General features: G+C 37.2%; 1 protein-coding gene across 1 annotated transcript in view; it reads right to left on the minus strand.

Moving 5' to 3' along the window:
• Positions 1 to 24,922, minus strand: part of SRBD1 (S1 RNA binding domain 1) — a 135,019-nt gene that overhangs the window by 60,472 nt on the left and 49,625 nt on the right. The window contains exon 17 of the mRNA XM_050894954.1: positions 8,621 to 8,712. Within this exon, the coding sequence (XP_050750911.1) occupies positions 8,621 to 8,712 (92 nt within the window). The remainder of the gene's footprint in view (positions 1 to 8,620; positions 8,713 to 24,922) is intronic.

Consider the following 24,922-nt stretch of genomic DNA (forward strand, 5'->3'; position numbering starts at 1 on the left):
TTGTTTGTGTTTTGAAACAATGTGAAGCTTCCAGATGTGAAGGTAGCAGATAGTTTTACAAATGTTTTACAAATAAATATATGGCAACCACAAGCTATTAGGCTACAATTAGTTCAACCTCAATTTTGTCATAAATGAGAACATTCTGTATTTTTATTATAAAACCTCAGTATTTTGTTATTGCTGAGACATGCTACTATAACATCCAACTAACTCATCCCCCCCTCCTATTTCAAATTAACCTTTGCACCTTAAAAGTCTGGGTTGAAACTTCAATGTCAATGAAATAAAAAAATAATATATTAAGGTAATCGGAGACTAACTCACAAATGCACATGTAATTACTGTCAATATATCATACCAGGGTAGATATGGAAACATTACAACTTATTTAAATCCTTTTATAAAGCCTATTATTGTGTTCAAGATCAATTACTCTCCATAAGTATCTGCAATAATGTTTACTCAGTGATCGATTGTTCAGGTTTCCTGAGTCCTGGAAGCTTTCTATCCTGTTGACCTGAATTTCACCCTCCTTGCAAAGGATACAGTGAAACGTACAGTAGTCTTTTCATTAAGCATTCTTTCTCAGTAGGTCAGGATTTGTGACACAGTTTTGAATCCTCATATATCTTCTTGGTGGGTTTAAAGTATGCAATTTATTTTAAGCAACTGCTCAACAGCTGCATTTCATCCAAAATTCTTCTGTGGCAAGTGAGCAGGTTTTTGCTTTAAAAAGGTTACATTTTAGTTTACTTTTAACTCCATAAAACTGATAATCTGTTATTTGCCTAAGATTAATGAAATAATGAATGACAATGTTCTATTTATTTACTACAAAAATCTTTAAAAGAGATGGCTTGAATACAAAAAGGAAGTAAGAAATACCTTTAAAGAGAAAACCTTGACAAGTGAATATTACAATGCAGCTTTTTAAAGTCAATATTTTTCCTTAGAAACACACTCTCAAAAACACTGTTCTCAAGTATTAGTAATTTCTGTATCACAGGATAGTAGCACTTTTTTTATCCAAGGTGAGAGGGGAGACATGTAGTCATTTAATTGAAGCCTGATGTGATTTTTCTGTCACAGAAATGAGTTAGCCTTACAGGATGGTATAAATTCAGAAAAATCTTTCCCCATCTACTCAGCTTAAAAGGTAGACATCATCAGGACGCTTTTCACATTCAGACCGCTAGTCCTAATTTTAATTGCATCACCATGCCATTGATTACTGTTACTACTAAAAGTAAAAAATTACTTGAAGTTCTGTACTTACAAGAGTTATTAATTTATATGAACAAAAAATTAACCTTTCATAAGTGACCAGAACGTCCTTTCCTATGCCTATAGTAAGAAAAGCAGCTTTGGTGAGTAACGCATCATATTGTTATATTAAAAGCAAACCAAAACTCCTTGAACTGAAGAGCATCCTTGTACTCATTGTTCCCCTGGCTCCATGCTTCAAAGAAACAACAAAGCCTTCTAAGGAAAATACACAGACACACACATGCACAGAGTTACATGCAGAGGGAGGGAAGTAAATCACTTTCATAACTCTTTTGTGCTAAGGGAAGCTGGCTTTACCAGAGCCTGGACTAGTGCTCTGCTTCTGGAGATTGCTTTTAGACAGAACTGGTGGGGTATTTTTAGTTTGTTCAGAAGCGCAGAAAATGATGCTCTGTAAATAAAAGGCCAAGTCCATCCACTGAACTCAGATCCATCTGGGATATAAGAAATAGGTAAACGAGAGGAAGGCAAGCTGAACATCACATCTTTCCACAAAGCATGCAAAGATCACACATCAATTGCAAACATTAACATGTGCACAGAGAATGATGCTCATTTAAAAGCTATACACATCCCCCCCCCCTCTTAGCATAGTGAAAATACTGATACAAAACAGACAGAAGAGTTTTCACCTGGCTCAAAATAATCTCCTGTTTTAATTCTCTAACAAGGCAGAAGCCTAGGGGAATTTAAGTGGGTCTTGATCTTGCAGATTACAGAAGATCAATCTCCTCTACTCCAGCCTACTACTACACTCTACAGCTTCAGAGGAAATACAGTGCAGATGAACAGGATGTTAATGATTATATACCATCTCTCACACATGCCATGAAGTTTGCACAGATTGGAAAACATTAGGTTCTTGTCTAGAACAACAAGAAAGTAAAGACTACAAACATCTCTAACACCTGTGTAACAACCCATTCAGCATTGTGCCACTGTTTTTGGGCAATTCAAACCCATTTTTCTCTCTCTTAAAATCCTGATGCAGGCACACATGTCCACGCACAACTGTAGGAGGCCCAGTCATTTCCAGACTATCTGCAGTTAGGGACTGTTTTTTAAAAGTTATCAACAGATTCCCTGTAACTTCTGTTTAAACCGTAGAGCGTAGCCCACACCTTGAGTGCGCATCTCTTCCCTTCCAACAGTATAATTAAATTCATTCTTAAATACTACAGAATATAGCAGATGAAAGATGGAATACAATTTCATTTTGTACTGCTGTAATTACACACAACCCAACTAAACAGGCTGGCAAAATGTTTTAATGCGTAAGAATTCAGCGCTTACTTTCCTTTCTTCTACTTACTTTCTGAAAACTTGTGGAACTTGCACGAATCCTGTAAGATTAGCTGTAGAAGGAAGCTTCCATTTAGAAAGCAGTGCAAATGGTTTAACCATAAGACTTCTGTCCAATAAAGTTTTTGAAAAATGACCTTCTCTCCTGAGTAGCCAAGGGGGAGTAGTGCTCTTTTAAGAAGATGAAGAAATTAGCTCAAGTAGACATCAAGGCACTATGTCCCACACATCTCATCATCAAATTGTTTTACTTTCCTTAAGATGAAGTCAAAAGAAATTACATTTTTTCCAATCTCTACCTTCTACTTGCTGGCCAGTATGACAGCTCTGAACTGTATGTCTCTATCTTTAACCGCACTCCAGGGAATAAAACCCTGTAGCATGACAGTCTCAAAGTCCTAACAAGCCCCCAAAGCCTATAAGGCTTTCTTTTGCAAGGAAAAGTGCAAGTGGTGTGCTGAACTTTGAGTGTACAATAATCCAATGCATTCTGCCCTGTGGAGAGGAGACAAGCAGATGGGATTTGACAACGCTAAGGCAAGCTGTGCTGTGTGACCTTTTGCTCTCTTGGATTTTTCTTTATCCTCAGAAATCATCCTTTAGAAGAAACACAGTTTCTATACTGGATCATACCTGTACATGCAGCGTGACACACATGCTTGCCCTGTTAGTATTACAAATCTTTGCAAACAAGTAACTTTAGGGAATATTTTTTCTACATTCATTGCTTTCCTCACAGTGACACAACTATGTGGTCTGGACAGAGGACCCCAGGCCCTTCATGTCTGAGACGAAAATGAGCATTTCTTGGAGTTGCTGCATTAGACAAGCCCACGTATGTTGTTCTTGTTTCAGCATCTGAACACAAAACTGCAAATTAAAAAACAAATGCATATGATTGCATTAAGGTATGGAAATAAATTGGACAGGCTTAGCATGAGATCTCTTCTAACAAGTGATTACACAAACGTGATGTCTGAAAACACATAACCCTCTTTCCCACCTCATCCTATGTTTAAAGAATTCTACGTATTCAGGTTTGTCTGCATTTTTATAAATCAATGCAATGAAGGGCACTAGGTTTTTATTTTGCTTTTTAAATAAAGAAAGAAGAGATTGCTTATTTGTTAGAGCAGTCATCTCAAAATGAAAGGTAATTCATCAATTTAATGAAATGAAGGCATTTCTCATTTAATACAACTGAGCGTATATCGAAACCAGGGTAAAACCCCAGCATGACTACTGCCTCATAGCGATTCTCCACCATCAGGCCACTGTTTCACCAGAATTCAACAGTTTCCTCTGGTTCTTAGAGTTAGTAAGTGACAATCATTTCATCATGGTATCCACTTCAAGAGGTGGAGAGGCAGCAGAAGAAAAAAATTCTGATATGAGCACATGCCAAACAATTGGTGCATCCTTTATCCTCCTTGTACTAAGGACAACAACAAAACCACCACTAGCTGACCATACCTTAAAAAGTTTGCAGGCATCCAGGAAGCACATAAATTCCATATTTCTGTGTGTCAATCCTTCAATGCAAGTCATACGTGCTTACACTTTCTATGTACTTCACCTGTCCCTCCAGTCTTCCTAATTTTGTCTAGCCAAACTTGTTCAAGCCAACAAGCACTTGCAACAACAAGAAACTGTAGGAGTGTAGAAGTGCTATCTGAGAGAGAAAAAACAGAAAGCGTGGCGGTGTCTATGCACCGACACCTGCACAGACTCATTTTATTTCTCATCCCAGAAGCCTCATTTTCATTAGGAATATAGGTTCTGCACAACAAAATAAACCCTTGGGCAAAACTATATAGGACAGGATGGAGGTAAAACAAAGAAGATATCAACCTTTGGAAAACCGTTTAATTCCAGAGTTCACAGGCCCAGTGACAGCAACCGAAAACAGGTCAACACTGATTGTCACAGAGTCCATCCATTTGAGGGAGGAATGCTTGTCACCACTGAGTTTAGCTTTTTTTCTTTTACTCATGCAAAGAATACCACATCAAGACAGTCTTCTCAACCACTCTGATAATGAAAGACAACTAATGGCAAGTAATTACTGGTAAACTTGCAAGGCAAAGTAACAATTCACTGGGCACAGTACTTACAACTGCTTCAAAGGGAAACTTGTATCCAGGCCTTCCATTAAAAAAAGGCACAAGCAAATCTCAGCCACAGAGACCTAGATTAATCCAGAAGATCTTCTGGACAAGTTACAGTGAAAAACTCCTACTTGAAGTTGCCATGAATAAAAGCTAACCAAAGGTTAAATATGAAGCTTTACACTGATGGTAGCTCGGGGGGGGAACCACCACCAACATGAAAAAAAAAAAAACAGCAAAAGAACAGGATAGCCAAGTAAATATGAATTTCACAGCTTTACAAAAACTCCACCAAATTAAACATTTGACTTCTTCTCTAAGAGGGTGGCCAGAGGACACATGCCGGGGCAGAAACAGAACTGTAGTCACTGCAGTCACCCACCCAGCCTCGCAGCTTCCTTATTACCGTTCCACTAACCCTAGAGCAGGCAGTCACAAAGCCTTGAGGGGGCACATATTAATAAGCTTCACAAAGGTGATCAACATTTCCAGCTTGCTAAGCACTCTTTTTATGATGTCCATTCTCCCCTACAAAAATTCCCACCCCAGATCTTCAGCCTGTCCTTAGGCACAGCTTTTGGGAAGGAGAGTTCAAGAAAGCCTTGCATTCCCTTCTCTGTCATGCTGCAACCCTATCGCAAGTTCATCCAAAACCCGTTACTGAACTCCAGTGGCTTGCTCTCTAGGCAGAACCCTCCTAATCTGCTGCAGCTGAACTTCCTCAGCCTATCAAGTAGGAAATCCTTTTATTGCTCTGGCCTATAAGCCTCTTATCTCCTAATTCTGTGAGGCTCAGAAATAGCTGTTCTGCTCATTAATCCTACAATGACTGTCAGAAGGGGATATATACCTTCTCACTCTACTCAAACACAAGTAACTAGGTTTCATCAAGTTCTTTACTATCTACTTAGTTGAGATCCACTCCACAAGATTTTATAGGAATTGGAGCAGCAGTACAGAAGCTTCTGCACTTTCGTGAAGTATTCAGATTTGATGCTACAAAAATTTTAAAAAACCTGGTTCATTGTAAAGAACTGACATTAGGAGCTGATATTGCCTAGTGCCAGAAAGAAGGTAGCCATCTCTGGAGGACAATTCTAAAGTTGGAGAGACCCTATTCCATTCTCTGCACTGTCAATACCAGCAAATTGTTTAAGAAACAAGCATTTATTTTTTTTTTTCAAGCAAGTGCAATTTTGGCTAAAAGTGCTGTATGGATGACTATAAAGACTTCCACTATAGTTTATACATACACCATTAGTTTATAATGAGATCTTTCTCAATCATTTATTACAAACCCATGTCATCCATGACCTTCAAAGACAGCTCAAAGGGAAAAAAAAATAACAACCAGTTGAGTTCTTGGCTTAACTAATATCTTTAATTAGCCCCCCCAAGAAATGCTAGAGGTTGCTGGTTTTCCCCCTGTATACAACATTCAGCCAAGGAGAAATTAATAAGGTAATATTTTTATCAGGATTGATGTCTTCTACTTCTCTGTATTAAGTGAAAACTTACTACAAACAGTTGCTAAACAGCACTGCAAATATGACAGAGATCGTACCACAAGATGTAAAAGTAAGTCCTCATATAATATGCATTACTTAATATTTTACATTTATGTACCTGATGGACAAACATAGGCTTCCCTGTGTAATTCAAAAAAACCCAAACCCTTCTATAAAGTTAGTGTTGAGAAAAATGTTAAAGTGGCAAACTGCGTTAAGATCACAGATATCTCACATCAGTTGTACTTTTATTTTAAGTATAAATGTCACACTTCATCATGCAGCTGTCAGCTTCCTTTAATGTACTAAATGCTATCATGTAAGCACAGAACCTGACATGATGTAACACAACAATTAAAATAAAAAGCAAGTCAGCTTTGACACCATGTCACTTTTCTGTTTGCTGCAAATTAAAGGAAAATCAAAAGTACAAAAGTAAAAGCTAGTCAAGAAAAAAGTTTGCAAAAAACCCCCAAACATCAGTTAATGTTTCCCTCTAATGTTATGTCACATTTTTATGTTCAGCTTTAAAAAAAAGTGCACAGCTTTAGCGCAGCTAATGACAAATTGACACCAAAAGACGTCAAGAAGAAAGTCTAAAACTTCTAGAAAGACTCTATCGTAATAAATATACTTCTAACTGTCAGTTCCATAATAGCGGACATCCATGGAACTAAGCAACTATTTTTCACTTTCTATCCTACCCTTTTTCAATTTCTATCCACTCTGTGGTACTGCTGTGGCACGTTAAAATTGCTGATGCTTTTCAAACCAGATGCAACAGCACTTAAGTTATGCCTGAAGCAATTCCTAGTAATAATGGAGAAATTATGAACTCTAGATAATTAATACTGAAATTGGTCATGTATTACAAATTTGATTTTCATTTACTGTATTTGATGCACAACACTAAATAAAAGTGTCTGAAATGTTCAAAAATTAACTTTGGAAAAAAGGAAAATCATGTACATCTGGAAAAGTATATTGTTAATAATTAGATTTCCTTCTTTTCAGTGTTTTTCTGTTCATTTACATCAACTCTAAACCCACATTTAATATATCAGCAACATAGTAAACTTTGGCCCAAGGGAAAGTTAGTGGCATCTGTCACAAATACAAAAATGTCACATGCCTAATATTTGCTCTGATCATACCATGACACATTCAAAACCTCTGTGGCCCAGGAAGAAATAACCACAACGGAGTCCGTTTGCAGGCAGGGAGGAAAGTCAAGTAAAAAGAAGCTAGAGACCTGTCCTGCAAAGGGAAGGGCCGATACCGACATTTAAAGAATATTCCTGTAAAAACATTCACTTGAAACATTGAGTTAACACAAATCCTTGCGTGGAAATAAGAGGAAAGGGGAACATGGGGAAATCTAGAAAGTTTTACCCCCAAATACCATGTAACTTCAGAACTGTTTTCTGCTGATCTACTTCTACACCTTCCTAAGGATTTCCAGGCCAGTAACCTGCTAGAGTAACATTAAAATTAGGAACAGTATAATTTTGACTGGAAAAGATTTATACATGAGTGTTACTGCATTTTCAAATAGGCTATATTTGATTGAGTACAACAGCAAATTGCAGGAAAACCAAGAAAATAAAAAACCGAGGTAGATAAAAACAAATACAAAAAGACACACAAATAAAAATACACTAACGAAGTAATCAAAAAATAACATCAGACCTGCCCTTACAGCTGTCTCCCAATAAACCAACTCCATGAGTAGAATTTGGATACCAACGAAGCTGCTAGGAATTTGATCTTTAAAGATGACTCTTTAACCAAACACTGAAAATTATAACAGTGGCAACACTCGTACATTTGTAAGAACTTGGGCTGTACTATACCTCAGTGACATTTATGCTGAAGTAGGTAATTTTTTAAAAACAAAAACTAAGTAGTATTTCTTGAGGACTATATTCAGCTACATGAAGACTTCAAAGTGATCACAATGAATGCACACCTTTAAATTATCTGTTCTATTCTCACATTTTTTCCTAGCCCTTGAAGCATTTAATTATTGTTAGAGACATTTGTGTACATACAAGGGACAAGAGAAGAAAGGGAAGGTCTAGCTCTTATGGCCATGGACATGTCCAACTGTGAAAGTTCAATTCATTGGTTATATTAATCCCCATAAATTCTCCTGTACCAGCCTATTGAAGGAACACATCCACAAGGACCTTTATATTACAGGCCTTAGTAGATGATGATGTCATTGATTTGCATACCTAGGACTTCAAATGTGAAATGATCGAAGAATTAAAGTTTAGAAACAAAACATCCAAAACTTTCACTTTTTATGCTTTTTACTATTATTATACTTAATATCATAAACAATACAGTCTGAGAACTGAGAATTGAGCTCCATGTTGAAATGGTGATAAAATGAAATATACTTCATACCTGCACTTCTTAGGTTAGGGTCTAGGTCTGGCATTTCCTTGGACGCTTCTGGACTGACGCTGTAGATAGATGCTCCTGCTTCACTGACAATGCTGAAAAATAAAATGGCAAATAATCAAAACACCACACAACTGTACAACACAGCTGAAAGACTTAGCAAGTGACTTAATTGAATATTTGGGTTTTTTTTTTTAAAGCCTCATGTTCTAAAATATTTTGAATCAACTTAATACTTATAAAAGTAAGACAATACAGACAAAGGAAAGATCTCCATTTAAGCCAAAACATCCCTCCCTGACCTGCAACATCTATTCTTTTTCAATTTTGGCCCTATTATAAATACACGCTGTGCGTGATATCAGCCCCTGTAGTAATCTTACAACGGAGAAAATGAACACAAGAAACAAGTGTTACTAGAAGTAAATAGGCAAACCAGCTTCCATAAACAAAACAAAAACCTACCTGACAATTTCATTAAAAACATCTACATTCTAAAGTCTAACATCAATTAAACTATTACATGAATCCAAGTCATGAGTGTGCACACACATTGTCTAAAGCTAGCTGCCTAAAATACTCAGAAAAAACCCAACTTGATACAGACTGAGCCACAGAGCTGCAGCTCGCTTCTCAGTGGCATTTAATACTGTCTTCTCCCCGCTCTCACTGCCATCCCCAAAGAAAAACACAGACTGTACGTCTTCAGTAACTTAAACCACAGTTCATGTGTCTACCGCACACCTCAAACTCATTCAGTAATGATGATAAACTCACCAATTCAAATCATAACACAATTAAAAAACCCTCGAGTGCTCTAGTTCCACTCAAGAGAAAACAGCAATCAAGTATTCACAGCATAAGTTTATTTTCAGCTGCGAAATTTTGACACCACTGAATCAACAGTATATTTCTTCGAATAACGTCAACAGAACTAGAATTTCAGGTTGATAATTAAGGCATCGTACAGCTACTGCACTGGAGAGGAATACTATCAGTTTCAGAACTATTTTTACCTTTACTATTCCCCTCTTAGAATAACCTTACCTTTGCCATAAGGAGGGAAACCACAATCCTTAAGAACCAGACCTTTCAATAAAAATCATAACTTTGCTTTACATTGTTTTAAAATTAGACTATAAATTTCCTTTTAAGAACATTTAGTAGGTCATATTTTTAAATAAAGAAACTGATACCTAGAAGCCCTTCCCTTTAGAAAAAGCTGGAGAAAAGCTCAGAGATAAAACACATTTCCATTCAATGTTCCAAGCGTGTTAACAGTAAATAGTGTAAAATGCAGATATAAAAGGTAAGAATTTCTTACTGTTGTTTTTACAGATTTCCCCCCCCCCATCAAAACTGGAATTTGGTAGAGTGCTGTACACACAGGTCAGACTTTATAGTTACTCAAAACTCAAAAGAGATTTCAATATTACAGACGGACTGGATCTTTCAATAAATACAGAGAATAAAATCCTGTTCTCTTTTGTATTAGCAGAACTCCAGACCCATTCAAACAACCGGTTTACCAGAGCAAAAAAAATCACTCAGACCAGCTGAATGGGGCAAGGGAAAAATGAAACTATTTACATGATCTTTTAAAAAGATTCAGTATTACGGGCATTCCTTCACTATAAATGACATCCAGAAAACAGTCTCATAACAGAGTTCAGAAATATGGTCATAGCACAAAAACCTAACTGCTGAAAAACGAAGATGTTGACAGAAGCCTCAAACTGATTTTTCTGATGAACGGTTAGTTTAAAGAACAATGCAGCAGAATGTATTTCTTAACCTGTTCACACTGTATAAAGGTAGCATCTGGCAAGCACTCCCTTTTTGGATATTACTTCCAAAAAACCACACACATTAGCACATACTTCTAACAGCTTTTCACTAATCGTTTTTCAATCTTTGTATTTGAACAGATCCAAAAAGTTACCTCTCATGCAACTTCTCAATTTAATGCATTGATATTATACTTAGATTAAAACAAACAAAATCTGTGTTTTGCACACATTTTTACAGTGCTGTACTATAAACTGTATTACTGCACACAGCTTATTGCTCAATCCCTCCCAGTATTTTGTGCAGTGAACAAACAAAGTGACCTGGATGGGAATTTTAACACACTTGACATTTTGTTGATTCTCATTAATGCTACACTGACAATCTTCAGAAGTGAGAGGATTGCAATAATACTATCATTCTATGGTAGTAAGTGAATCGTGCCAAATTTTAAGGTAGGTAGTACAAAAACTCCTTGCTAAAATGAGTAAATAAAACTAAACTCAGGATGGGAGAAAGAAACATTTGAAAAGAGCACATTTCCTTTCCTCAAGTGCAAGAACATTTATACACCGGGGGGAGGAGGAAGGGGGGAAGCGAAGTAAAAAAATTATCTCAAGCAGGAAAACAAGATATAAAAAGCACTTTTAGAAGCAGCATACACTGGATTTTTGACATCCACTCTGAGATGGCTTTGTATATGCATGCAGTTATTGTGCAAAGTATTTGGTGTAGCAGACTTGGAAAAGGGGGGGGAAGAATTTCCGCTCACACAGAACCTCATACTGCTGCGCCTCAGACAGTAAAACCCAGACATTAAATGAATTTGTTACCCAGAGTAAATGCATAGGGCCACAAACTCCAAAGAAACCATCCTCTGGTTCATTCAACCGTAGTCAACCAAACTTTTACAGACCTATTAGTGGCTGTCATGTGGTTTTATTTAGTTTGTTTTTAGCTACAGTGAGGTGGTTACTAATGTGACACTGGCACATACAATACTAAAACATTTAGCTTGGTCACAACACTAAGATTACAAGCAAAATAGGTTTGGGCATTTTTGTTTGCAGTTTTCTGGATTTTGCTTTTTGACTAGACATGAGACAGTCATTTTGGTTCACAGACATTTTGTTTGTTTGTTTGTTTTCCAAATTCTAATAATTCTCTTTAAAAGAGGGATGCTATATAGGACAATTTAAGCTAATTTAATGTTGTAAAATGCTCTACATCATGCTGTCAAAGAACATACATATTTTATGTCAGGGCACATTAAGACAAAACCAAACCTGCTCAAATCAGTAGGCGATAGAAATTTACTCCAAACTACTGTAGTCCACACTGTTCTCTAACCTCCCCCCTCCCCTTTTTTTAAAGGATACAGTTTTCAAGACAGTCAAAAGAAAGCCCTCATAAGAGTTGGTAAAAACTGTATCTAAAAATCTGTATATCTTCAGAACTAGAGTTTGTTTCTATTTTGACTTTTTAAGCCACATAATGCATTAAAACAGAAAACTAGACTCCCCCATCCCCTCATAAAACGAGAGACTTATTTCTGTGCATTCCTTAAGAGGAAAGATTCTTGCACTGACCAAAATATTAACGGTTAAACCAACATTATTATAAAGTTGTTTTGCTATTTAAAGTCAAAATGTAGTAGGTAAATAAGCAAGTGGTCACGATAGGATATGCTTATAGTACATGAATGGACAAGTTTCATAAACTGCTCTCTGAATTAACAAAAAAGCAGGTAAAGAATCAGGGACTATGCCTCCATACTGTCTGCTGCCCATATTAGCCATCCTACAGATAAGTTTTTTTCCTCAGCATCTATATCCAACTTTTAAAATTTAAAAGTGCCCAAACCACAAAGCCACTACACAATACTTCAATTTACTCTTTTTAATTGTAGAAACAAGCCTGTTGCATAGAAAGTAAGTTTTCGTATACTGCACCCATCTCATTCACATTTGTTAAGACACATTTTAAGTACTGGCAAACCAACATTAAATATATTCCACTAGCACCACCTGGTGGGCCCTCAGCTTTATGCTCGAGACCATGCCTGCTGAATTCTAAATACTTTAAGGAGCCTTTTAACATTTACTAGAGCAAGTTATTTTCTTACTCAGCTTAAATAAGCATTATATATTTGGTATGAAAAGATAATTTGAAGACCTGTTCAAAACATTCAGATTGTCAATTTCTTAATTTTTACAGGGAAAAAAGCCTTTCTAGTAAAAGATAAAAAAAACCCCTAAGAATACTTACTTTTTTTTTTTTTAATTCAAGGCTATTACACACCTACAAAAATGCATAATGGTAAAGATTACATGTAACAAACTAGAGTTACCAATAGTTGTTTAACTACATTACAATTTCATGTACATGCATGTAATGGCACATTTTTTAAAACTTACAAGGTCCTTAGGTAGTAAGGTTTCACTGAAAACCTTTTCAAAACTATGTACAAAAAAATCTAACGTGTGTGTAACGAAAAAGATTTATCAGGCTAGAGGCTTCTAGGGTTAAAGACGGATGCAACTTCCTGACATTTTCATGAACCTTACCAACATTTCAGACTATTTTATTACACTGAAGTCATTTCCCCACAATCACATGCAACACTGGATTAATAACCTACAGAGAGAGAAAAAGTAACTTTATCCAACTTTACATAACTTACTGTTCCTACCATCTCCAAAACCCTGATTTACAACTTGAAGCCTTTAAAATAACAGTTTAAGAAACTATACCAGTACAAAGAAGAGACCAGTGTTAATACTTGGAAGAAAATCATGGTCACTCTAAAGGCAAAGGGTATGTCAACCTCAAAATGGGCCCAGATTTTCGTATTTGGTCATAAAATGATGGTCCACCAAAATATAACTCCCTTCCCAACCAAAATTTAGTAATTGTGGTTAACTCCTCTAACACAACTTTTTACATATTAACTGATAAACATATTCTTCATAAGCTTGTGGCAACAAAAGCTAGAGGCTCCCACAAAAGGACAGAAGTACAGAAGAGTCAAAGGATTATTCAGTGTTACTTACTAAAATAATTGGCTTAAGAATTACCCAGGAAAGAAAAATAAAACAAAATAAAATGACAAAATATTTGCTAGAAGAGAATGTTACATTTAGAAGTTCGATTGGAATGCTACAAGCTTTAATTATGTTGATAGATTTAGTGATTAAAAACAAACTGAGGAGGGGCAGGGAAGACTTAATTAAGTACAGGCTCAAAAGAAGATTGGGCTCTTTCATGAATGAGAAATCCATTGGGACTTCCTGAAAAGACAAAAATCACAACTACCTCCAGAAGAGCCTAAAACCAAAAATGGTTGAGAGCTACGGAAGTACTAGAGAAATAGGATGTCTGCATCTGTTCTTATACATCTCCCTACATACCCATTTTTGGTGACTAATGAAAACCACCTAGGGGAAGTCAAAGGAGCGCTTCATATGATACAGCAATAATCCCTTTATTTGCATTTTGACTTGTGTCTCGCTCTTTCCTCTCCTGTCAAGCAGGCCGCTGCCGATGACAGAAGCAACACTGACAGCTCCTCCAACTCCTCATCATTACCAATGGCAAACTGCAGGTTTCTTGCCGTCATGGGCAGAGTTACCTGCCGTTCCCAGGATCTCGCGTTTGGGTATGTGAGTGCTCCAGCCCCTACGCACTGTGCACAGCACAGTTCCTTCTGCCGGGGAGGTGATGAATACGGCCGACTGGAGACTGCAGTCCAGCGCAGGCTGAGCAAGACGCTGTGATTTATTCAGCCACACACGCTTCACCACAGGAACAATAGGATACCAGGCTTGACAGACCCTGGCTCTGACACAGCTAAGCCATTACTTTTTTTTTTTTTCTTATGAGGAACATATGTCATGCAAGTGCAAGATAAAAAGGTTCTGGTATATACTCAATAATGTATGCAAAGAATAAAAAGCCTGAAAAGATTTTTAAGAGCCTGTTCATTCTGACAGATGAGATTAAATTCAAAATCTGGTCTCTCCCCCACCTCCAATAAGCTAGTGGTATGTCAAAGGAAGATGTTAGGATCACGAAAAAAGATTATACTAGAAAACAATTATTATTCAACAGAATCCAGCCAAAACCCACACAATTCATCTGTGCTTTTAAATAATCTAAAGATTTAGCTTTAAATTTTAACAATATATAGAACTCAGGAGATATTTCAGTATTAAATATATTTTACAATGACAAAATATACTGTTAGATAAGAAAGAAATTTTCATCGAATTTCCATTGCTTCGTTCAAAATTGTTAGTCACTACACACCACACAAGTTTTGCTTATATGGAAGTCCACCTTTCAAAATCAGTCGCATTAGACAAGAGGTGTTACAGTCGTCTTTTGCAAAAATACTACAGAAAAGCTCATAGTGACGCCATTCAATTAGATGGGGACACACACACACAAGTTTTAAAGAACAGTTCCTGCTCAGGAGCTCCCAAGCACACAAGAAATTAAGCCCACAAAGTGTCTTCAGACAGCAGATCAAATGATAAGCAGTGATACAAACCCCACATTGTTGCTCAGCCATATTCTGTAAGTTTCCATAGAAAATATTAGGTGAAATTCTGCTTATAACTAGTGTTTTGAATTGGCAACAAAAAAAAAATCTGTAAATGTTTCTACCCACATGAATGAGTTTGCTCGGTATTTCACAAAGTTTACCAGAAATTACACCATGCAAAGAAGAAAGCGATTTTGTCCTGACCAACTCAATCTACTTTTTAAAGTAAAAATTATTAAACTATTTCAAACCAGGAACTCTGTCACACAGCAAACTACAACACAGAACAACAGTACGTCTTTCAGTCACAAACCCTACATTTGAAACAGCTTGCTGACCCTACAGCAGAGACAATAAATAAGCACCTTATAAAGCTTATAAAGCAGCTTCTGAAATGACAGAATTTCAAGGCAACCATCCTTGCATTAGGGATTATTTCTCTCCTGTTCAGACACAAATGACATTTAGCGCCAGTTAAGCTGATGGCTTTCTTGGTAGACAGCATAGATCTTTAGAACCTACTGAAGAGAAAAGAAGTAGGCCTGTCTCTATCAGTGTTTAGCAAGATAATCTAATCACAGTTTGTATCATTGCTTCAAATTATTAAAACTGACTTATCTTAAAATAACATTAAGTCTTAGCATGATCTTTGATTTTCCATTTTTCCAGTATGCTTATGCAGAACTAAACTTCAGTACAGAATTGAAGTATGCACTTTCAGATGAAGAACAATATGCAAAAGAAAAATTTAATGGTTTGAAATACCAAATTATAGCCTTTCAATATCAGATAAAATGCAAGAATTCCTCAATTTCATAAGAATACAAATTCCTCTGTTTCATAAGAAATTAAAAGGGATACAAGAAATCAAAGCCAGTTTAACTAAAAAGACCTGCATCCAAATCTCAGAAGACATATGACAAAGACTGAAAAATTAGTAAGTATATTAAAAAATGCAATCATTGAAATAGTTGTCTTAAAGTATTACCCACATCTTTGCAAGCTGGGAAATATTAGGGCTAACAAAGCCCAACATTTTCGACTTTCACTGCTTTGGAGTATAAAAGAGGGCTGCGTGTTGATTTTACATTCTAAGAGCATTTTGCCTGTAATCAAACATAATAAAAGGATATTTCAAACTTAAGGACAATTATGTTCTGAGCCACACAACCTGACTGCCTATTTGTTAGCACAAAACAGGTTTCAAGAATATGGGGGAAGCAATTGTGGCATAGGATTTAAAAGCTTCTCCTTTAAAAAAGTTACTACCGTGGAAAATGCATCCCAGTTCTATTAACTCCCAGATTTGGATGAATGCAGAGAACATATCCCATATAAAACATTTCACTGATTACAGAATTAGAATAGTTCTAATCTAGAACTCAGAAGTTCTAATCTAGAAATCAGAAATTAGAAAATTTCTGATTTCAGTTCCTCAACTACCATCATTCTCCTCCCCAAAGAAAAGTGGTGTGAAATTTCCTGCCATTAAAACAGCAAGACAACTGCTACTTGCAGCAGAATGAAATAGGTTTGAGAACTATTGCAAGATACAACGAGTTACCATGCTTTAATTTCTTCTGTATTAGATATAACTCTATGAACCCCTAAATCAAGAACTACTTACTGTACTAAACTAATAAAACTAACTGTATAGCTACGGCCTGGAATCCTTTATTCATCTGTGTATGAACCATGCCCTCAGCACATCCCTGCAAAGGGAAAAATGATCAGATATCTGTCTTCATCTTGTCTGAAAACGATGACATTTTTCAGTAAGAAAAGGGCCCAAATGGCAGGTGTCAAAGAGCTTTAGCGTCACACGTGGTGCTAGGAGGCAGAAAAAACAACAGTAGCGTGTGGCCATGTCAGAGCTGCAGAGAAGCTGGCGTACAAGTGCATATCTGAAAAGAGCAAACCTCATAGCCTGTTAAATCAATCTAGTGCCAGATGTTGTTATCAGAACAAAACTGGTGCTGCGGATTCATCCCCAGAAGAAATACACGTCCCATGTCTGCAGTGAAAAGTGAAAGACCTAGGGTGGCATGTCTCAAGACTGAAGGTGACAGTCACCTGTGACTGCCCCACCACTTTCATTGACAGTTTCAGCAAACAGGTCCTGTCATTGCTCATAAAGCAGCTGGAGTTGAAGCTCCTTTCTGCTCTTGCAGAGAGCTTTAAAATCTGAACTCCAGGTCCAAAATCTATTCCAAGTCAACCACCCAACTAAAAAGCAGTTAAGTAATTTATTTTTACTTTAAACACTGTAGTACAGTAGGAACTTGAGAGAAAGTTTAGCTACTGCTCTTCTCCCTGTTGCAGCAATGACACGAAGAGAAATCGCAGCAATATGGGTAACATTATAGAATACAATACTACCTTAATATAAGAGGACAAGTTTAAAAAGAAAAAAAAGCACATTTTATGTGATTACAATATGATAGCATTAAAGTAATTCTAAGGAGAATTAAGGATAATTAAATGTATTCAAATATGTTAAAAAGTTACTTATCTACAATCAATTAGAAGAAAGGAAAGGCAGTAAAAGAGGCTTCAGGATTGACATAGGAAATGAAAACCCTAGAGTTCACTTCTAAAAATATAATAGGCGTGAAAACAGGTATGCTCTTTATGAATACACTTTATAATTTCAAGACCAATCCTGCCAGCTCTCACTCAGTTTTACACAACTAAATTATCCCAGTGACCTCAGGGGAATAACACTAAAAAATATAGCCAAACACTGACAAGATTTTTACCTAACCTCTTTTTACCCACTGGGAGGGGGGCACAGGGAGACAAAAACACACAACTGATTTTGGCAGTCATGCTTCAAAAAGAAGAGAAACACTAGGTGATATTAAACACATTTTATATATTTATAGAGACTCTTAAAATGAAATTGCTTAGATGCATACATTAAAAACATGGCACAGTCCAAAAAGATGATGCTGCTCCCCCAAAAGCCTAGCAAAACCGTTCCACACTGAAGAGCTCAATGAGCAGCCTTATGTAGCCCCTGCCCCTCCCAGTTCTCAAGAGCTTGGTGAAGCCAACATGCCCAACCCAACACCATGAAACACAGCAGACCAAAGGAAGCTGCAAGTTCCAGAGCAGAAGGCCGTCACCAATGCTGTCCTGCCAGCAGCTCCTTCTCAGCTCAGCCAAGCAGAAACCCCTGCAGTGGTAGCACATGGGGAAAGCTGGTGTTTCACCCAGCCCATCTCCAGCCACACAGGATCTTGCAAGAGATAAGACCCATCCTGGCTGCTTTTAGAAGCAGCAAAGGCAAAGCATAAAACCCTGGAACTCAGCAGTTTATGTTCATGCATAGTTATTCGAGTTGGAACATTATAAAGTACCAAGAACTAAGGTTATGGGAACAAATAAGACTTTTTTAAAAAAAAAAAAGATTCCTGCCTATAAAGAAATACCTAGACTTTGCCAGTACTGTCTATATTTGGCTTTGTCACCAACAGTTTATAATTGGGGAAACTGATGTCTGCTTAAGGTCTGTCTAATTTTCAAACCAAAACATTTCCCTCTTGCATGTACTGTCCTACCCACACCACCCTTCTCCTGTGGGACACAGGGCATTTAAGACACAGATGATCCATTAAGGAGAGTCCATCAGGTTCTCCAGTGAATACAGACCTCTCAACCAGTTTATTTGTCAGTAAACTTCATGGGGCATTCAGATTTAGTCAAATAAAAATTGTATCAAGAAGTGTCACATGTGAACAGTCAGTTTGAAATTATGTAGAAATGCTACAACAACATGCTATTCAGTTGCTATAATTGCTCTCAGGAATCATTTTTATCTGGTAGAACGGGCAACACAGATGCAGCAACTGTTGCGGCTAAAACGCAGTTAGTTAAGCCAGACCAAAGGTTGGAGCTTAGAGTCACGTTAACTCTCATGGAGACTTTGTCCCCAGAGTGGAGCATAACTGGACAAGACCACAACATATGGAGCAAAATGCCTCTTGGAGAACAGCACCTCCAGCAACTGTCATTTTCTTTAATGCTCACTCTGGGCAGTTGCGAGGCAGCCCGGCCAGTGCTGCTGTGCAGCCTCCACAGCCCTGATTCATGCAAAGTTCTGACCTGTAACTTTGGCTCGAGTCAGGCTTTATTCTGTTTTCCCCCCCTTCCTATAATATCACTGATCTTAGTACTCAATCTCTCCTCAGCAAGCTACCCTCTCCCCAGCATAGATCCACAAGAGAAGTCTGGAGTCAACTATATCCCTTCTATTAGGGCTGAGCGATGCAGTGTAGACAGACTCCCTGCACAGCATGAGGGAATCACAGATCCTCCGCTGCTGCTCCTCTCTGTTCCCTCCCCTCTTAACATCTAAGCTGTATCTGAAGACATCATATTAAATATTTTTAACCTACAGACACTTCTTGGCACAGTTTACTGAACTCCGAAGTACCCAGGTTTTCCACACAGAGAAACTCAAAATAAATTAAGAATTCTGGAATCAGAATGAATGCTGGCAGGAAAACTTCTTTGAGGTATATTAAATACTAAGGAAAAGTGTGACCACATCTTTCTAGCCATGTCGTTTCTTCTTACTTTACTTTGATTTGGAATTCACCTAAAAAACCCAACTGTCTGCTTTAGTTCACAGAAGATACATTCGCCTCCTGTGTTTATTCTCCAGCTCAACATACTTGAGACAAATGTTACATCAAGTAAATGGCGCTTCATGCAGATCTGATCAAAATTATATGCTGCTATCTCTCAAAAATAATTTCTGCAAACTTAACCATGACAGTGCTCTTACAATTTTTAAAGTCCTCATTTGTTTTTTTTGTTTTGTTTCATTTTTTCAATACAGGGAAAAAAGTTTGCTTTGACATTTTCCTATACTCTAGTTTATGACTATTCAAAGCTGACGCTGATCAAGAAGCGTTCCATTCTGTCCATCAAGGAAATTGATTTTCTTCATTGGAAAAAAGGCTATAAAACTGAGCTACTAGTTTAGTGCCTCCAGCAAAATCTATTAACCCCCTATGAATGGACTGTAGCATTACAGTATAAAAAGGATTATAGCAATAGACAGGAAAAAAACCCAAGAAAGTTAAGAAAGAGAGTAAGTTACTCACTCTTCAGAAAAAGGTAACATTTTTCCTGCAAAACTAAAAGAAATATCAAATGAAGCTTGTTTTACCTTAACAAGCATATTTTAATAGCTTAGTTACTTTTCTCAGACATGGATTTAAAGGTAAGAAGACATACTCAAATGTCTGTAGAGCAACGTAAGTAGATTGAGTGCTTTGTTATTAAATTATACATTTTTCTCTTTTTAGGCCTCTAGGGTTCTTTCATGTCTTCTCTGGTGCTCCTCATTGTCATAGTTTTAAATATTAATATTTTACTGATATCATATGCAACTGCTGGGCATCTACAGTAAGAGATGCTAATCTGAATCAAATGTATCTCCATATGAAAGTGAGCTAAACATTAGGTGTATTATTGTTTATCCTTTAACCGTTTAAAACAGTGGATACCATCTCATTTTGTATTACAAACATAAGTATGTATCAACCTCAGTGAAAAAACAAATAAAAATAATGACCAAATCCCCACAAACTTGAAATGGATTTATGAATTGCATGTTTTTACAGAAAACAAATTCCTTTAGTAAGACTCTAACCAAAAGGGGGGAAAAACTGACAAAAATAAGTATCTGGAATTAGTGAAATAAAAGTTCAGTTAGGTAGTGCTATATTTGTTTTTCCCCTTCTCTTAAAAGGGAATAATTTGTTCCCTCAGGTTGTGACAGATCCACACTGGAGACTTTCCATGAGTAATATCACTAGAACTGGCATAAACATATGCTGAAAGACCACTTCATTTAAAACACGTATTTCATCCAGTTACAAACACTTAAAAAAATTATTCTTCTGGACTGAAATTTCTTATGCTTCATTTCTAACCAATTACTTTTAGACTTGAAAAAAAAAACCCAACAAGAAAATAGTCTTTTTTTTTTTTAGTTATCCAAATATGAAAGCATAGGATAAGATGGCTTTCTAGTTCTTGAAGAGATATCCTTACATCTAAATCATAAAAATGCAGCTAAATTATTTTATGTCCTACTTTTTACACAACAATTTTCAAAGTGATTCTCCAGTCACGGGTATGTTAAACAGTACTTAGATACTCAATCACCTGCAATTCTAGCAATAAAATATCTTACAATACCGTAAAGGTTCATTAACACATTTATACATCTAATTACTTGTGAGTCCAACGACAAATATTTTGCAGAAAAAAAAAAAATCTTGGAACATGCATCTTTTTAACCACGTTAGCCCTCTTTTTGATCCCCCATTTTAGAAACATTTGAGCAGTTGCAGGTCAGTTACACAATTTTAAACAAAGGCACTAACTAAAGTAAAACGGTTGACTCATCCTTTTCAAATACAACAATGTTGTTTTCTCTAACAGATGACAAAGTTTGCAGCAGGAAGTTCATATTCAGTTTTTTCTTGGAAGGCAAAAAAAGTAATAATCCATCAACAGCCCACCTTCCACCCAAAACCAAAGCCCTAGAATGAACTACTGATTTCCTCCTTCCCCCATTCAAAGCTCTGTTTTCTCTCCTCATTGCACATGTTACTTCAAAATGAGAGCAAATTATTCCAGAGCTTTCCTGCCAGTTCATATCTGGGCAGCAAGAAAGAAAGGCATGCTGGAACTTGACTGAAGAGTCTCCTGAAGAGCATTACACAGAAACCGCAGACGATCAGAACCTACACCTGCGAATGCTGGCAGAGCCTACAGTTAGCCTATCGTGGGCAATAGGCATCTACCCCACACCTACTTCTCTGGATCAGTCATTAGATTCTTATGTCTGGACCCTGCAAGACAAGCCAGCAATGAAGAGTGAGGGTCTTGGTACGATTCTTTCAGCTTTTGGAAACTGTTGAACCCCAGGCAATCACGGCAGTTGAAAGGCACCTGTGGAGATCGGCGGGTCTAACACCCTCGCTCAAAGCAGGGTCAACCAAAGCAAGTTGCTCAGGGCTGTGTCCAGTCCGGTTTCAAATATTTGCATGAACGGTGACTCCAAAACCTACCACATATTAACAGGAACACTTGGATCCTCTGTAGCTGAGAACTGAAGTTTTGATAATATTAAACTGAGGTTCAGAATTGTTTTTAATGGTAGTTTAAAAATTCAGCACCAGGTATACATTTCAGAAAAGTATATATCTGGCCCAGAACAGTGTCTGAGAAACAAATGGAGATTTAAAAAGTCAACACTTTGTTTTCAAACAGTGCTGCATGGAAAACTCACTAACAATCCTAGATTCCTCAAATGCTATAAGCAAAAAGAAAACCTGAAACTGTTCGGACATGAAATGAATGGAAATGTGTGCCCTGCTGATTCCTGCAGTAACAGAGCAGGCCCACTTAATTTCAAGTGTCTGATGTTAAACTGTTAAGACTACTCTTGCAGTTGATAACTAACAGCTGTTACTTAAAAAAACCCCCAAACCCCAACAATTTGGAGATAAGGGCTATAGAAGAAGAGACAACACAATATTAAAACAATAAACTCTTGTTCTCATCTGGACAATTATCTGTTAGAGGCTCCACGGCAGCACAGCAGCGAAGAGCCCGGAGGCACTCTGGCTGATGCAGACAACTCCTACAGGGAGTTATGGAGAACATATGCCAGGGTGGGATATGCAGCACCCTTTAATACGGCAGAGCATCTTCTGCCCTCAGGTGCCTGCTCAGCTCTGCTGGCTAGCGTGGAAGGTGGCAGAGCCAAGCCTCGTCCTCAGCCTGCCCCTGGTAGACAGGCCAGTACTATCGCTGCCATCAGCATCTCCACGGCCCTGAGCCAGAGCAGCATGAAGCTCACATTCGCACACCAACGCTGTCACATGCAACAACATGACCGAGATCTGCACTGGACCATTCCGCGGCTTTTACTGGTCAGGTTATGAGGCTGAGAGCATTTCTTACATCCACTGCAGAGATGGGGTAACAAGCTCCTCCTCCACCAAAAGAACAAGGCACAAACTTTAAATATTTCCCCCCAGAGAAAGGACAGGCTTCCAAGCCTAAGCATAAACAAAAGTTCAGCTAATTCAGTTCCAAATTATATTAAGGAAGTATTGATGTAGATTTTAATATTAAGGTTCTAGTTGCTACTTTCCTTCCCCCTCCCCTTACTAATTTATGAAATTGCATAAAGGAGAATCTAATCCTAAAAGGCCATGTAAATACTTCTAAACTACATATTTGAAAATTATTTTCTGAAGTGAGCCGACAGCTACGTTCAGAATTCTGTTCAAGATGTTGAAACATTTTCTTACAAAATATAAATAAAACTTTAAAGGTACTAATACTACAAACTGGCATGTCCTGGATTTGGGTTTAATCAACCCCTGAGAACCAGAACAAACACATTTCACAAGCTCCAAGTCTTAACTTCCTCTGAAGCATAAAGGCTCACAACATCACCATCAGCACAAGCACCATGTGATTTATGCAATTTAATTATATCAACCATGGCACATAAAGAAGAAACCCCAAACTTATATTTTGTCATTAAAACAAATGGAAACTAACTTACAAATGCTTTATAAATAACGAGCAGACATGAACTTAAACTATACATATTCCATTAGAATTTTGACAAGACCTGTTTTAATCATTAAAAGCTTGAACTTGTATTAAGTGCAAAAACTGCTATTTCAGGTGACCCAAAGACAATTTACATAAAGAAAGCACCTCCCCCAAAGCTCACTGTACTAATTATAAATTTTAATTTATCGCAACCTAATATTAACCACAAATTAGCTTGGCTTCATAATGTTGGTATTTGAGGTCAACCAAAAAATAATCAACTTTGCACTTTCTGCATTGCATATTAAGTAAAATATATTTACACAAACCATTATAATCAACATTTCATCTGTATCTTCACTTTACGAAAACCTGGAAGAAATTCCCTACAGACCATAAAACTGAGGAGAATCTGCTCTGAATTCGATGCCACCATTTTTTTCTTCTCACTTAGCACCAGAACAACCCCTTTATTCAAAATCCTGTCTCAATCAGAAAACATTACTCCTCCTAACGTCAGTAGTCCAGTAACCTACAACCTACTGTAACCACTTTATCAAAAAGAAGCCAGCAAAAGGAAAAAATAATTTCCCCTAACTTGCTCCGCTAATAATGAACAGCAGTACGGCCTTTCCAGTCAGTGGTCTTCTCCAGAAACACCAAGAGGTCACTGGGCAGTTTCCCTAAGGAGAGAGCTACGACCGAGGAGGCACCAAGCAGCTGGGGGCATGCAGGTAAAAGAGACAGCAGGATGCCGGCAGAGCTGGCCAGGGCCTACAGGAGCAGGGGAAAACAAGAGGAATAGAGAAGAGGACAGCCATAAGCATTCCTTTAAAAGTGTTTTTGTTGTTGTTGTTGGCTAAAGAAACAGGATATATTAAAAGGATACTATATCATGATTTCAAAATTATTTCATTTTAAAACATTCAAATTGACAATGTCTCTTTCTATTTACTCTTACAGCAGAAGATTACAGTTAACATTTCCTTCAGCAGAAAGATTACCACCGAGAAGTAACACAGGAATATCCAGTTTGATTTACTTAAAAATGACAAACTAACTTCTAGAAAATAATAAAAAAATGACAAAGTAACTTTGAGCTGTGATTTTACACTATGAGGAAAAATAGACCAGGAACAAGTAATAAATGCACCACTGATTTTACTGAAAGCCCACTTCCAAAGTATATTTACAGTACAACATCGCAACACTGACAAGAGAATCACCCATGGAGGATGCATGTCTAAACTGTTTCCCTGAAACATTTATGTCAAATTTAAATGTCAAAATGTATTTTATCCAAATGTTAGTTCTTGTTCAACCCAATAAAAGAACTGAACAGGCAGTAGGCATGTTGCCTTAGGTGCCAAAGA

The sequence above is a fragment of the Gymnogyps californianus genome, chromosome 3 (assembly GCF_018139145.2).
Source record: "Gymnogyps californianus isolate 813 chromosome 3, ASM1813914v2, whole genome shotgun sequence".
Classification (NCBI taxonomy): domain Eukaryota; kingdom Metazoa; phylum Chordata; class Aves; order Accipitriformes; family Cathartidae; genus Gymnogyps; species Gymnogyps californianus.